The sequence below is a fragment of the Corvus moneduloides genome, chromosome 29 (assembly GCF_009650955.1).
Source record: "Corvus moneduloides isolate bCorMon1 chromosome 29, bCorMon1.pri, whole genome shotgun sequence".
NCBI lineage: Eukaryota > Metazoa > Chordata > Aves > Passeriformes > Corvidae > Corvus > Corvus moneduloides.
In genome coordinates this window covers 2,160,491-2,176,883 of record NC_045504.1, presented here as the reverse complement: position 1 = coordinate 2,176,883, position 16,393 = coordinate 2,160,491, and the positions used below count along the sequence as shown (strand labels likewise).

General features: G+C 58.2%; 1 protein-coding gene and 1 long non-coding RNA gene across 4 annotated transcripts in view; one reads left to right on the top strand and one right to left on the bottom strand.

The window, feature by feature from the left end:
* GATAD2B (GATA zinc finger domain containing 2B) overlaps window positions 1-16,393 on the bottom strand; it is a 35,051-nt gene that overhangs the window by 851 nt on the left and 17,807 nt on the right. For all 3 annotated transcript variants that reach the window (XM_032093157.1, XM_032093158.1, XM_032093156.1), the window contains exons 2-10: window positions 14,736-15,065; window positions 12,855-12,984; window positions 12,525-12,656; window positions 12,299-12,430; window positions 10,664-10,834; window positions 8,190-8,505; window positions 3,795-3,997; window positions 1,718-1,828; window positions 823-940 (exon numbers count right to left, since the gene is read on the bottom strand). In XM_032093157.1, the coding sequence (XP_031949048.1) occupies window positions 823-940; window positions 1,718-1,828; window positions 3,795-3,997; window positions 8,190-8,505; window positions 10,664-10,834; window positions 12,299-12,430; window positions 12,525-12,656; window positions 12,855-12,984; window positions 14,736-15,064 (1,642 nt within the window). In that variant the 5' untranslated portion in view covers window position 15,065. The remainder of the gene's footprint in view (window positions 1-822; window positions 941-1,717; window positions 1,829-3,794; window positions 3,998-8,189; window positions 8,506-10,663; window positions 10,835-12,298; window positions 12,431-12,524; window positions 12,657-12,854; window positions 12,985-14,735; window positions 15,066-16,393) is intronic.
* LOC116436331 lies at window positions 9,024-9,601 on the top strand. The gene is made up of 3 exons (XR_004236975.1): window positions 9,024-9,094; window positions 9,146-9,260; window positions 9,531-9,601. It is a non-coding gene; the product is annotated as an uncharacterized LOC116436331 (long non-coding RNA).

Below are 16,393 nucleotides of genomic sequence, written 5' to 3'. Positions count from 1 at the left end.
CCCCACAGACCCCACACGGATCCCACAGACCCCATACGGATCCCTCAGAGCCCACACGGATCCCACAAAGCCCACACAGATCCCTCAGATCCCACAAAGATCCCTCAGATCCCACACAGATCCCTCAGATCCCACACGGATCCCACAGAGCCCACACAGATCCCACAGAGCCCACATGGATCCCCCACGGATCCCACGGATCCCACAGATCCCACACTGATCCCACAGACCCCACACGGATCCCACAGATCCCACAGACCCCACAGATCCCACAGACCCCACAGATCCCACAGAGCCCACACGGATCCCCCACGGATCCCACAGAGCCCACACGGATCCCACAGATCCTCCATGGACCCTAAGCACTCCGTGGATCCATGGATCCCACACAGATCCCTCAGATCCCACATGGATCCCACAGGGTGGGAATTCCCAAATTCGGCCTGGAAATCCAGTGGGCGTGGCCTGATCTGTCCCATGCTGCTCATCCCATCCCATCCCATCCCATCCCATCCCATCCCATCCCATGGACCCCACCCCATGGATCCCATCCCATCCCATGGACCCCACCCCATGGATCCCATCCCATGGATCCCACCCCATGGATCCCATCCCATCCCATCCCATGGACCCCACCCCATGGATCCCATCCCATCCCATGGATCCCACCCCATGGACCCCACCCCATCCCATGGATCCCACCCCATGGATCCCGTCCCATCCCATCCCATCCCATGGACCCCCCCCATGGATCCAATCCCATCCCATGGATCCCACCCCATGGATCCCATCCCATCCCATCCCATGGATCCCAGCCCGTACCTGGCATTCCCAGGAGCCCTCCTGCCACGGAGAGCTGCGGGGCCTGGGCAAAGTTGGACAGCATGGAGCGGGCGGAGGTGGGAATTCCGCGCTGGAGGCTGCTCTGGGGCTGCGGGGCCTGCGGGGCCGGACACGGACACGGACACGGACACGGGAGGCGTTGGGATTGGCAGGAAGGGGGAGAAAGGGCGGCCATCCTGCTCCACCCCCATGATCCCATCCCATGGATCCCATCCCATCCCAACAGTCACATCCCATGGATCCCATCCCATGGATTCCATCCCATCCCAACAGTCACATCCCATGGATCCCATCCCATGGATTCCATCCCATCCCAACAGTCACATCCCATGGATCCCATCCCATGGATTCCATCCCATCCCATGGGTCCCATCCCATAGATCCCATCCCATGGATCTCATCCCATCCCAACAGTCCCATCCCATCCCCCTCATCCCATGGATCTCATCCCATCCCAACAGTCACATCCCATCTCCCTCATCCCATGGATCCCATCCCATCCCAACAGTCACATCCCATGGATCCCATCCCATCCCATGGGTCCCATCCCATCCCAACAGCCACATCCCATGGATCCCATCCCATCCCATGGGTCCCATCCCATAGATCCCATCCCATGGATCCCATCCCATCCCAACAGTCCCATCCCATCCCATCCCATGGGTCCCATCCCATCCCAACAGTCACATCCCATGGATCCCATCCCAGCCCATGGATCCCATCCCATAGATCCCATCCCATGGATCTCATCCCATCCCAACAGTCCCATCCCATCCCATCCCATCCCAACAGTCCCATCCCATCCCATCCCAACAGTCCCATCCAATCCCATGGATCCCATCCCATGGATCCCATCCCATCCCACGGATCCCACCTGCCGGAGCGTGTGGTGCCGCAGGATCCCGTCCTGTTTGCCGACGCTGGGCACGGCGGGCGCGGCCGTGGGGGACAGGGCCGCCTGCTGCTGCAGCCGCTGCTCGATCTCCTGCGCCAGGAACGCCGAGCCGCTCAATCCCATGGAATGCTGAGCCGCTCAATCCCATGGGATTGCCAAAACGCTCAATCCCATGGAATGCCAACCCGCTCAATCCCATGGGAATGTCGAGCCACTCAATCCCATGGCATTGCCAAAACGCTCAATCCCATGGAATGCCGAGCCGCTCAATCCCATGGAATGCCAACCCGCTCAATCCCATGGGATTGCCAACCCACTGAATCCCATGGGAACACCGAGCCGCTCAATCCCATGGAATGCAGAGGTGCTCAATCCCATGGAATGCAGAGGTGCTCAATCCCATGGGAACACCAACCCACTCCATCCCATGGAATGCCAACCTGCTCAATCCCATGGGATTGCCGAGCCGCTCAATCCCATGGGATTGCCAAAACGCTCAATCCCATGGAATGCCAACCCGCTCAATCCCACGGGATTGCCAAAACGCTCAATCCCATGGAATGCCAACCCACTCAATCCCATGGAATGCCAACCTGCTCAATCCCATGGGATTGCCGAGCCGCTCAATCCCACGGGAACGCCGAGCCGCTCAATCCCATAGGAACGCGCTCCCCTCGGAGCCAGGACAGCCCCGCAGGCTCCTCTCCCTTCCCAGCACACATCCCATTCCCACTGCCCCGATTCCAGCTCGGATTCAGGGGTTTTATGCCCCAAACCCGGTGATTCTGGGTTGTTTTCCCCTCCAGCCCTCATTTATTCCAGGAATGCAGCAAATCCTCCTCCCACAAACAGCCCAGCACATGGAAAAGCAGCTTCCCGAGGGAAAAACAGGGATGAGCGGCTTCCAGAGGGAAGGGAAAAGCGGGGGAAAGGGGGAAAAGCTGCGCCCGGCCTGCCCTGGGGGAAATCCAGGGGGAACTGCATGAAGGGAATGGAATGCTCCAGAATCTCCGGACATTGGAAAAGCCACGTGGCAAGCTGGGCATCCCCACGGAGCAGCCAAATTCCAGGATCATGGAAAATGTGGGTGGAGATGTGGGATGGGGTGGGATGGGATGGGATGGGATGAGCGGGATGGGATGGGGTGGGATGGGATGGGATGGGATGGGATGAGTGGGATGGGATAGGATGGGATGGGATAGGATGGGATGGGATGGGATGGGATGGGATGGATTGGGATGAGCAGGATGGGATGGGATGAGCAGGATGGGATGGGATGAATAGTTTAGGATGGGATGGGATGGGATGGGATGAGCAGGATGGGATGGGATGGGATGGGAGGGGATGGATTGGGATGAGCAGGATGGGATGGGATGAGCAGGATGGGATGGGATGAATAGTTTAGGATGGGATGGGATGGGATGGGATGAGCAGGATGGGATGAGATTGGACGGGATGGAATGAGCAGGATGGGATGGGATGGGATGGGATGGGATGGGATGAGCAGGATGGGATGGGATGAATAGTTTAGGATGGTTTGGGATGGGATGGGATGAGCAGGATGGGATGGGATGGGGTGGATTGGGATGAGCAGGATGGGATGAGCAGGATGGGATGGGATGAGCAGGATGGGATGGGATGGGATGGGATGGGATGAGCAGGATGGGATGGGATGAGTAGTTTGGGATGGGATGAGTAGTTTGGGATGGGATGAGTAGTTTAGGATGGTTTGGGATGGGATGGGATGAGATTGGATGGGATGAGCAGGATGGGATGGGATGGGATGGGATGGGATGAATAGTTTGGGATGGGATGAATAGCTTAGGATGGTTTGGGATGGGATGGGATGGGATGGGATGGGATGGGATGGGATGGGATGGGATGAGTAGTTTGGGATGGGATGAGTAGTTTAGGATGGTTCAAGATGGGATGAACCAACTGGAAGGGGCCGTGCCGGGTGCTTTGGGATGAGCCGTGCCGGGCGTTTGGAACGACCGGGACGCGCTGCAGCTCCCGGCCGTGCCGTGCCATTCCGGCCGTTCCCGGCGATCCCGACCTGCTCCTGCTGCAGGGCCTTGACGAAAGCGTTCTTGAGGCGATTCGTGTGCTCGGCCTTGAGCGCCTTCTTCTGGTTGGAGGTCTGGCACTGCTCGCACAGGATCCGCCCGCCCTTCTCCTGCTTCCAGTGCGGCGTGAAATCCGTGCGGCACTGCGCGCACACGAACGGCTCCACGCGCGGCACCGCCGGAGCGCTCTTCCCTGGAAAACACGGAGAACACAGCCAAGGGTCAGGATCTGGCACGGATCTGGCACTGCCAGGGAGCTCTTCCCTGGAAAACACAGCCAGGGAGCTCTTCCCTGGAAAACACAGCCAGGGGTCAGGATCTGACACGGATCCGGCACTGCCAGGGAGCTCTTCCCTGGAAAACACAGCCAGGGTCAGGATCTGACACGGATCCGGCACTGCCAGGGAGCTCTTCCCTGGAAAACACAGCCAGGGGTCAGGATCTGACACGGATCCGGCACTGCCAGGGAGCTCTTCCCTGGAAAACACAGCCAGGGTCAGGATCTGACACGGATCCGGCACTGCCAGGGAGCTCTTCCCTGGAAAACACAGCCAGGGGTCAGGATCTGACATGGATCTGGCACTGCCAGGGAGCTCTTCCCTGGAAAACACAGCCAGGGGTCAGGATCTGACACGGATCCGGCACTGCCAGGGAGCTCTTCCCTGGAAAACACAGCCAGGGGTCAGGATCTGACACGGATCCGGCACTGCCAGGGAGCTCTTCCCTGGAAAACACAGCCAGGGTCAGGATCTGACATGGATCCGGCACTGCCAGGGAGCTCTTCCCTGGAAAACACAGCCAGGGTCAGGATCTGACACGGATCCGGCACTGCCAGGGAGCTCTTCCCTGGAAAACACAGCCAGGGGTCAGGATCTGACACGGATCCGGCACTGCCAGGGAGCTCTTCCCTGGAAAACACAGCCAGGGGTCAGGATCTGACATGGATCCGGCACTGCCAGGGAGCTCTTCCCTGGAAAACACAGCCAGGGTCAGGATCTGACACGGATCCGGCACTGCCAGGGAGCTCTTCCCTGGAAAACACAGCCAGGGGTCAGGATCTGACACGGATCCGGCACTGCCAGGGAGCTCTTCCCTGGAAAACACAGCCAGGGTCAGGATCTGACATGGATCTGGCACTGCCAGGGAGCTCTTCCCTGGAAAACACAGCCAGGGGTCAGGATCTGACATGGATCCGGCACTGCCAGGGAGCTCTTCCCTGGAAAACACAGCCAGGGTCAGGATCTGACACGGATCCGGCACTGCCAGGGAGCTCTTCCCTGGAAAACACAGCCAGGGTCAGGATCTGACACGGATCCGGCACTGCCAGGGAGCTCTTCCCTGGAAAACACAGCCAGGGGTCAGGATCTGACATGGATCCGGCACTGCCAGGGAGCTCTTCCCTGGAAAACACAGCCAGGGTCAGGATCTGACATGGATCCGGCACTGCCAGGGAGCTCTTCCCTGGAAAACACAGCCAGGGTCAGGATCTGACACGGATCCGGCACTGCCAGGGAGCTCTTCCCTGGAAAACACAGCCAGGGGTCAAGATCTGACACGGATCCGGCACTGCCAGGGAGCTCTTCCCTGGAAAACACAGCCAGGGTCAGGATCTGACACGGATCCGGCACTGCCAGGGAGCTCTTCCCTGGAAAACACAGCCAGGGGTCAGGATCTGACATGGATCTGGCACTGCCAGGGAGCTCTTCCCTGGAAAACACAGCCAGGGGTCAGGATCTGACACGGATCCGGCACTGCCAGGGAGCTCTTCCCTGGAAAACACAGCCAGGGGTCAGGATCTGACATGGATCCGGCACTGCCAGGGAGCTCTTCCCTGGAAAACACAGCCAGGGGTCAGGATCTGACATGGATCTGGCACTGCCAGGGAGCTCTTCCCTGGAAAACACAGCCAGGGGTCAGGATCTGACATGGATCCGGCACTGCCAGGGAGCTCTTCCCTGGAAAACACAGCCAGGGGTCAGGATCTGACACGGATCCGGCACTGCCAGGGAGCTCTTCCCTGGAAAACACAGCCAGGGTCAGGATCTGACACGGATCCGGCACTGCCAGGGAGCTCTTCCCTGGAAAACACAGCCAGGGGTCAGGATCTGACACGGATCCGGCACTGCCAGGGAGCTCTTCCCTGGAAAACACAGCCAGGGGTCAGGATCTGACATGGATCCGGCACTGCCAGGGAGCTCTTCCCTGGAAAACACAGCCAGGGTCAGGATCTGACACGGATCCGGCACTGCCAGGGAGCTCTTCCCTGGAAAACACAGCCAGGGGTCAAGATCTGACACGGATCTGGCACTGCCAGGGAGCTCTTCCCTGGAAAACACAGCCAGGGTCAGGATCTGACACGGATCCGGCACTGCCAGGGAGCTCTTCCCTGGAAAACACAGCCAGGGGTCAGGATCTGACATGGATCTGGCACTGCCAGGGAGCTCTTCCCTGGAAAACACAGCCAGGGTCAGGATCTGACACGGATCTGGCACTGCCAGGGAGCTCTTCCCTGGAAAACACAGCCAGGGGTCAGGATCTGACACGGATCCGGCACTGCCAGGGAGCTCTTCCCTGGAAAACACAGCCAGGGTCAGGATCTGACACGGATCCGGCACTGCCAGGGAGCTCTTCCCTGGAAAACACAGCCAGGGGTCAGGATCTGACATGGATCCGGCACTGCCAGGGAGCTCTTCCCTGGAAAACACAGCCAGGGGTCAGGATCTGACACGGATCCGGCACTGCCAGGGAGCTCTTCCCTGGAAAACACAGCCAGGGGTCAGGATCTGACACGGATCCGGCACTGCCAGGGAGCTCTTCCCTGGAAAACACAGCCAGGGGTCAGGATCTGACACGGATCCGGCACTGCCAGGGAGCTCTTCCCTGGAAAACACAGCCAGGGTCAGGATCTGACACGGATCCGGCACTGCCAGGGAGCTCTTCCCTGGAAAACACAGCCAGGGGTCAGGATCTGACACGGATCCGGCACTGCCAGGGAGCTCTTCCCTGGAAAACACAGCCAGGGGTCAGGATCTGACACGGATCCGGCACTGCCAGGGAGCTCTTCCCTGGAAAACACAGCCAGGGTCAGGATCTGACATGGATCTGGCACTGCCAGGGAGCTCTTCCCTGGAAAACACAGCCAGGGGTCAGGATCTGACATGGATCTGGCACTGCCAGGGAGCTCTTCCCTGGAAAACACAGCCAGGGTCAGGATCTGACACGGATCCGGCACTGCCAGGGAGCTCTTCCCTGGAAAACACAGCCAGGGGTCAGGATCTGACATGGATCCGGCACTGCCAGGGAGCTCTTCCCTGGAAAACACAGCCAGGGTCAGGATCTGACACGGATCCGGCACTGCCAGGGAGCTCTTCCCTGGAAAACACAGCCAGGGGTCAAGATCTGACACGGATCCGGCACTGCCAGGGAGCTCTTCCCTGGAAAACACAGCCAGGGGTCAGGATCTGACACGGATCCGGCACTGCCAGGGAGCTCTTCCCTGGAAAACACAGCCAGGGTCAGGATCTGACACGGATCCGGCACTGCCAGGGAGCTCTTCCCTGGAAAACACAGCCAGGGGTCAGGATCTGACACGGATCCGGCACTGCCAGGGAGCTCTTCCCTGGAAAACACGGAAAACACAGCCAAGGAGCTCTTCCCTGGAAAACACAGCCAGGGTCAGGATCTGACCCACAGGAACAGGAATTCCCAAAGGAAGAGGTCGGTGGGTTGGGAGAAAAGCACTGGGAATGGATGAAGTGCTGGGAGCAGCGGGATGGGGCGGAGATCGGGGCTGGGAGACCAGGAATTGGGGATGAAAGGCTGGAATTTGGGGATTAAAGTGTGGGAATTGGGGCTGAAATCCTGAAAATTGGGGCTGAAGTCCTGCGGATATGTGGAAATCCTGAGAATTGGGCTGAAATCATGAAAATCGGGAGTTAAATGCCAAAAATGGGGCTGAAATCATGGAAATCGGGAGTTAAACACCAAGAATGGGGCTGAAATCATGGAAATCGGGAGTTAAATGCCAAAAATGGGGCTGAAATCATGGAAATCTGCCGAAATCCAAGATTTTGGCCTGAAATCCTGAAAATTTGCACTGAAACCCTGGAATTTTCAGCCAAAATCCCGAAAATTCCACGTGAAGTCCCACAAACCCCATCTGAAATCCTTCAAACCCCTCCAAACCACCCCAAAATTCCACCATCCCCCCTCCGTACTCCACCAACTCCTTCTAAAACCCTCCCAATCTCCCCATCAAAACCCCCCCAGAGCTTTACCCTAAACCCCACGATTTCAACCCGAAACGCCCCGAATCGGTGCTGAAGCCTCCCGGAATTCCCACGCGGCTGCGTTTTCCCATCGGGAATAACCCCGGGAATGCCGACCTTGGCTGTCGATGACGCTCTGCACCACCTCCTCCAGCCCCACCATGTAGATGAACTCGCTGTTGGCAGCGCTGGGCAGGAAGTGCAGGAGAGGAGCCGGAGGCTTCGGGGGTGGGATTTCCAGGAGAGTCTTTTCCAGCTGCTTCCGGAGCGCCAGCTTGGCGGCCGCTTGGGAATTGGCGGCGTCGGAAAGAGCGCTGGGGCTGGGAAGCGGGGAGGACACGCGGGCCACCGAGCCCGGCTGCATGTGAGAGGCGAGGTTCATGTAGATGGCGGAGGACGACGAGCGCTGGCACGGCACCGAGGAGCCGGATTGCTGCGGGGAGACGGGAATGAGGCGGGAATTCGGGATAAAGGGGGGTGAGGAAAGGGATTGATGGGAATGAGGCGGGAATTCGGGATAAAGGGGAGCTGGATTGCTGCGGGGAGATGGGAATGAGGCGGGAATTCGGGATAATGGGGGGTGAGGAGAGGGATTGATGGGAATGAGGCGGGAATGAGTCGGGAATTTGGGAAAAAGGGGAGCTGGATTGCTGCGGGGAGATGGGAATGAAGCGGGAATTTGGGGGTTCAAGGAGCTGGACTGCTGGGAGGAGATGGGAATGAGGTGGGAATTCGGGATTCGGAGGGCTGAGGAGAGGGATTGATGGGAATGAGGTGGGAATTCGGGATAAAGGGGGGGTGAGGAGAGGGATTGATGGGAATGAGGTGGGAATGAGGCGGGAATGAGTTGGGATCTCAGGATAATAGGGGGCTGAGGGGAGGGATTGATGGGAATGAGGTGGGAATTTGGGATAACAGGGGGCTGAGGGGAGGGATTGATGGGAATGAGGCGGGAATGAGGTGGGGATTTGGGATAATGGGGGGCTGAGGGGAGGGATTGATGGGAATGAGGTGGGAATGAGGTGGGAATTTGGGATAATGGAGGGCTGAGGGGAGGGATTGATGGGAATGAGGTGGGAATTTGGGAAAAAGGGGAGCTGGATTGCTGCGGGGAGACGGGAATGAGGCGGGAATTCAGGATAATGGGGGGCTGAGGGGAGGGATTGATGGGAATGAGGTGGGAATGAGGTGGGAATGAGGCGGGAATTCAGGATAATGGGGAGCTGAGGGGAGGGATTGATGGGAATGAGGCGGGAATGAGGCGGGAATTCAGGATAATGGGGAGCTGAAGGGAGGGATTGATGGGAATGAGGTGGGAATGAGGCGGGAATTCAGGATAATGGGGAGCTGAGGGGAGGGATTGATGGGAATGAGGTGGGAATGAGGCGGGAATTCAGGATAATGGGGAGCTGAGGGGAGGGATTGATGGGAATGAAGTGGGAATGAAGTGGGAATGAGGTGGGGATTTGGGATAATGGGGGCTGAGGAGCCCCGGGAATGCTGGGATCCGTCCGAGGGGCCACAGGGGTTGGGGAATCCCAGGAATTGCAGAGGGAGAGGAGCTGTGAGAGGGTTCGGCCTTGGGGTGGCGGTTCAGTACAAACCGGTACAAACCGGTACAAACCGGTGCTCAACCAGCCCAAACCAGTTCAAGCAGGTACAAACTGGTAAGAACCAGTGGCCAGCCAATCCAAACCAGCGTCCAAACCAGTGCCCAAACCAGTCCAAACCAGTCCAAACCAGTGCCCAAACCAGCCCCAACCAGTGCCCAAACCAGTACAAACCAGTCCTAACCAGTGCCCAAACCAGCCCAAATCACTACAAATGGGTACAAACCTGTGCCCAAACCAGCCCCAACCAGCCCAAACCAACGCCCAAACCAGCCCAAACCAGTGCCCAACCAGCCCAAACCAGTCCAAACCAGTGCCCAAACCAGTGCCCAAACCAGCCCCAACCAGTCCAAACCAGCCCAAACCAGCCCAGACCAGTGCCCAAACCAGCCTGAACCAGTGCCCAAACCAGCCCAAACCAGTCCAAACCAACCCAAACCAGTGCCCAAACCAGTCCAAACCAGTGCCAAAACCAGCCCAAACCAACCCAAACCAGTGCCCAAACCAGTGCCCAAACCATCCAAACCAGTCCAAAACAGTGCCCAAACCAGTCCAAACCAACCCAAACCAGTGCCCAAACCAGCCCAAACCAGTCCAAACCAACCCAAACCAGTGCCCAAACCAGCCCAAACCAGTGCCCAAACCAGTCCAAAGCAGTGCCCAAACCATCCAAACCAGTCCAAAGCAGTGCCCAAACCAGTGCCCAAACCAGTCCAAACCAACCCAAACCAGTGCCCAAACCAGCCCAAACCATCCAAACCAACCCAAACCAGTGCCAAAACCAGCCCAAACCAACCCAAACCAGTGCCCAAACCAGTGCCCAAACCATCCAAAACAGTCCAAAACAGTGCCCAAACCAGTCCAAACCAACCCAAACCAGTGCCCAAACCAGCCCAAACCAGTCCAAACCAACCCAAACCAGTGCCCAAACCAGTCCAAACCAACCCAAACCAGTCCAAACCAGTCCAAAGCAGTGCGCACCGGTTGGTAGTTGATGGCGGGGCTCATCCCGGGCGTGGAGCTGCGGACCAGGCCGGGCTTCTGGGGCCCGCGCTGGCCCTGGAGCTGGGCGGGGCTGGGGGCGATGACGCGCTGGGACATCAACATGTGCGGCAGCGCCGAGCTGGCGGCCGAGCGGATGACGCTGTGTCCCTGCCGGGAATCCACACGGAACCACGGGATAATCGCGGAATCACGGCATCAGGGAATAATCACGGGATCGTGGGATCAGGGAATCGGGGAATAATCACAGGATCATGGAATCATGGGATCGCGGGATCACGGAATCAGGGAATCGGGGAATCACGGAATCAGGGAATCACGGAATCAGGGAATTATGGAATCACGGAATCATGGAACCATGGGATCATGGGATCACGGAATCATGGGATCATGGAATCAGGGAACCATGGAATCACGGAATCAGGGAATCATGGAATCACAGAATCACGGAATCATGGAACCATGGAATCAGGGAATCACGGAATCATGGAACCATGGAATCACGGAATCATGGAATCAGGGAATCACGGAATTATGGAACCACGGAATCAGGGAATCATGGAATCATGGGATCATGGGATCATGGAATCATGGAACCATGGAATCACGGAATCACGGGATCATGGAATCAGGGAATCACGGAATCACGGAACCATGGAATCATGGGATCATGGAATTATGGAATCACGGAATCATGGAATTATGGGATCATGGAATCACGGAACCATGGGATCATGGAACCATGGAATCACGGAATCATGGAATCAGGGAATCATGGAATTATGGAATCACAGAATCATGGAACCATGGAATCATGGAATCACGGAACCATGGAATCATGGAACCATGGAATCACGGAATCATGGGATCAAGGAATCAGGGAATCATGGAATCGGAATCAGGGAATCATGGAATCATGGAATCACAGAATCATGGGATCATGGAATCACAGAATCACGGGATCACGGAATCATGGAACCATGGAATCACGGACTCAGGGAATCACGGAATCACAGAATCATGGAACCAGGGAATCAGGGAATCACATCCCAGGAACCACCGGAGCGGCTCCGGGAGCGGCACGGAACAGCCCCGCAGCGCTGCGTGAGCTCCGGAACAAAACAACAGCAAAAGGAGGGAATCGAGGCAAACTGGGAGCCCTGATTCCACTGATCCCTGGAATTCCTGCTTATCTGGAATCCCGGTTAATTCCTAAGCCCCAAATCCCTCGCTTTTTCCCCAAACTGGGTTGGATTTTGAAGGATTGTGGTCCTTTGCCCAGCTCAAGCTGACGCACCCCTATTTCCCACGGGATTGCTCCATGGTCAAGGAAAAGGGCAGGAATCCACGGAGCAAACGCTTCCAGAGGCTTTTCCCGTGGGAAAAGCAGGAAGGCTGCAGGCGTTGGAGAATTCCCACTCCAGCTGGGCCACCGGACATCCACAGAATCACGGAATACCCAGATCCACAAGGATCACCGAGCCTAATTCCTGACAAACCCAAAATCCAACCCCAAGCACCGGGAATTGGCGGGAATTCCTCAACCTCTTGGAAAAAGCCCCTCGGTTGAGTGGCTCATCCAACAGTTTTTCCAGGAAAAACGGGAAGGCTCACCTGTAATGTCCTTAAATTCTGCGGCTCCACCCCCTGAGCTCCGGGCCGGGAGGGAATCTTGGACAGGCCCTGCTGTCCCACATGGGCGGGAGAGGGCTGGACAATGGACGCGGCGTTCTGGACAACGGGAGTCTGGGAAGGAGAGGCGGGATGAGCGACCGGAGCGGGAATCCACGGACAGAGCCGTGCAGCCCTTCCCGTTATCCCGCCCGTCGCCGCCCTTCACCTTCTGCACCACGTTCTCCTTCTGGAGTTGGCTCTGGCGCAGCTTTTTCAGGAGCACCAGCCGGGCTTCCTCCAGCCGCAGCTCATCCCGGAGCTGCTTGATCAGCTGCTGCCGCTCCTCCAGGCTTTTTCCCTGGAAAACACCGGATTACCGGGAAGAACGTGAGGAAGGGAGCGGGAGGAAGCTGAATCCGAGCGGGAATTTCAACCACGGCTGCAAGAACCGGGCTGGCCGCAGCTGGGATTTGCTCAGAAACGCCCCAAATCCTTCACTGCCTCCCCCTTCCCCGCTCTCCGTGGCTTTCCCGAGATGGAATTCCCGTTCCCTCACCTTGAACATCTCCAGGTTGGCTGCCTTGAGCCGCTCCTCCATGCGGGAGCTGGAGCGGGGGCTGGAGGCCTCGTTGTCCGACAGGACGATGATGTCCGGGGACGGGGTCAGGCGGCCCCGGTCCTGGTCACTGCAGGGAGGAAAAGGAATCCCACTGAGCCGGGAATGTGGAATTTCGGGAGCCCCGCTGAGCCAGGAATGTGGGATTTGGGGATTTTGGGAGCAGGATCCCACTCGTTCCAGCACGGATCCGGAGCAGAGCGCGGCTCCCACGGACACCGGGAGGGAAGGACTCCCCTAATCCCCCATCCAGGTCTCTCTCCAGGGGTGCAAATTCCACCTGGGAATCAAGTGGGAATCAGGAGCGCATCCCGGTGCTGGGATGGGAGGGAACGGCAGGGATATCCCAGCCTGGAATTCTCATCCTCACTGCGATGGAGAAGGGGCTGAGCCCCACCCCCGTTAATGCCACTGCTCCAAGCCTATCCCAACCCCAATCCATTGGAAAAGCTCATTCCATAAAGGAAAACTTGGCATGAATATCCAACTGATCCATGACCAGGATCGGGAAACAAAAGGAGCAGCAGGGAAAAGAAAGAAACCAAGAATCAGTGGTGGAATCCAGCGGGATCCAGGCGGGATCATCCCAGGGAAGGAGAAGCCAAGAAAAGCCTTTTGTTATCCTGGATTTCATTCCTGCTGCTGGAGAGCCTTGAAAAACTGTGGGATAATCCAGCGTGGAGCAGCGGGAACGCTGGGCTGGGAGGTAATTCCAGCTCCCTGGAAGGTCCTTGGAGTGAGGGGAGACCATGGAATATCTCATCCCAAACTTTGAGCTCGGAACGCCCGGGAGGGAGCACGGAGCCGATGCCAGCTCCCGGATTCGGCTGCTCCAAGGGCGGGAAGATGCTCAGAGCTGGGATTGCCTCATCTCCCGAACATTCCAGCGCTTTTTGTGGATATTCCAAAGTACCACAGCACGGAGCTGCCCCTGCCCCAGCGGAAGAATTCCAGAGCATCCCAAGGAGATGGAGCCAGCGGGAGCCCATCCAAGCAATCCCAAGCTGCATCCCAGGAGATCCAAACTGGGCTGGCACATCCGGAGCCATCCAGCACTGGGATCCTGGGTTTTCCTGGATCAGGGCTGTCCTACGGCTCCTGGGGATAGTTCTGCAGGAGCATCCAGATGCATCCCGGCTGGATTATTGACATTCCATCAGGGGAATAAGGCAGGGCCAGAGTCCAAATCCAAGAGGGAGAACGGACCCGTCCACGCAGAATCACCGAGTGTGGCTGGATCCTCGGATTCCCTTCGTCCAGGGAAGAGCAGCATTCCAACAGAATCCCTGGAAGAGGAGCCACAGCGAGGGAGGCGGGCAGAGCTGAGGAGACGTGGAGCACATTCCCAAGGAAAATCCAGGAAAATGAGACATTCTCAGGCTCACTTCTCAACGATTTCAGAGCTCAGAGTGGAACATTCCCACCTCTTCCCAGGGCAGATTTCCCGATCCAAGTGTCCGTGTCCAATGCTGGATAACCTCACATTGTACAATATCCGAGGAATTCCGCTGAGGATGGACGCAGCCCAAGGCTCCAGGGACACTTCCCACTATCCCAGGCTGCTCCAGGCCTCATCCAGCCTGGCCTTGGACACTTCCAGGGATGAGAAATCCACAAATCCCTGGATAACCTCTGCCACCCCTCACAGGGAACAATTCCTTCCTCATTCCTTCCCAATTATCTCCCTCATCCTGCCATTCCCAAGTCCCTCCCAACTCTCAGCACCACCGCAAGGGACTCTCCGGGACCCATCCCAAATCCCATTTAATTCCCAACCCGGCTCCTCCCACCCCGCCAGCTCCCGGAATTCCCGGCACCCACCTCCTCCTGGCACTCATATCCACGGGCTCATCGTTGATGTTCTCCTTGCCTGGCCGCGCCGCGCTCCGCCCGTCCCCGTGGGGCCGCAGGCTCCCGTTGAGCTTCTCCTCGTATCCCTTGATCCCATCCGGCTTCACCGGGAGCTCGTGGGGCACCTCGAGCCCCGCCAGGTCCTTGCGCTTGAGCAGCGCCAGCATCTTCAGCCTCTCCATGGCCTCGTGTCCCTCCATCTTCAGCCGCTTGGCCAGGACGTCCTCGCGCTCCTCCGCCGGCTCCAGGCTGCGCTTGAGCAGGTTCAGGCGCAGCGCGTCCTCCGTCATCCGGTCCATCCTGAGGGGAAGGGCAGGGACAGCGTCAGTGCCAGGGATCCCAGAGAACCCCCCCAGACCCCATCCGAGCTCAGCTCGGCTTCCTCAGGGAGCTCTGGAATCTGCAGGGAGCTCCGACCCCTCGGAGAGCTCCAATCTCACAGCGCTCCGACCCCTCGGAGAGCTCCGATCCCCTCATGGAGCTCCGACCCCTTGGAGAGCTCTGATCCCCTTGGAAAGCTTCGATCTCCTCACGGAGCTCCGACCCCTTGGAGCGCTCTGATCCCCTCATGGAGCTCTGACCCCTCGGAGAGTTCTGATCCCCTCATGGAGCTCTGACCCCTTGGAAAGCTCCAATCTCACAGAGCTCCAATCCCTTGGAGAGCTCCAATCCCCTCATGGAGCTCTGACCCCTTGGAGAGCTCCGATCCCCTCATGGAGCTCCAACCCCTTGGAGAGCTCTGATCCCCTCATGGAGCTCCGACCCCTTGGAGAGCTCTGATCCCCTTGGAAAGCTTTGATCTCCTCATGGAGCTTCCAACCCCTTGGAGCGCTCCGATCTCACAGCGCTCCAACCCCTTGGAGAGCTCCGATCCCCTCATGGAGCTCTGACCCCTCAGAGAGCTCCAACCTCCTCGGAGAGCTCCGATCTCACAGCGCTCCGACCCCTCGGAGAGTTCCGATCCCCTCACGGAGCTCTGACCCCTCGGAGAGCTCCAACCTCCTCGGAGAGCTCCAATTTCACAGCGCTCTGACCCCTCGGAGAGCTCTGATCCCCTCACGGAGCTCTGACCCCTCAGAGAGTTCCGATCCCCTCATGGAGCTCTGACCCCTTGGAAAGCTCCGATCTCACAGAGCTCCAATCCCCTGGAGAGCTCCAATCCCCTCATGGAGCTCTGACCCCTTGGAGAGCTCCGATCTCACAGAGCTCCAATCCCTTGGAGAGCTCCGATCCCCTCATGGAGCTCTGACCCCTCGGAGAGCTCCAACCTCGTCGGAGAGCTCCGATCCCTGCACGGAGCTCTGACCCCTTGGAAAGCTCCAATCTCACAGAGCTCCAATCCCCTCACGGAGCTCCGACCCCTTGGAGAGCTCCGATCTCCTCATGGAGCTCCAACCCCTTGGAGAGCTCCGATCCCCTCATGGAGCTCTGACCCCTTGGAAAGCTCCAATCTCATGGAGCTCCGACCCCTTGGAAAGCTCCGATCTCACAGAGCTTCCAACCCCTCGGAGAGCTCCAACCTCCTCAGAGAGCTCCGATCTCACAGAGCTTCCAACCCCTCGGAGAGCTCCAACCTCCTCAGAGAGCTCCAATCTCACAGCGCTCCAACCCCTTGGAGAGCTTCGATC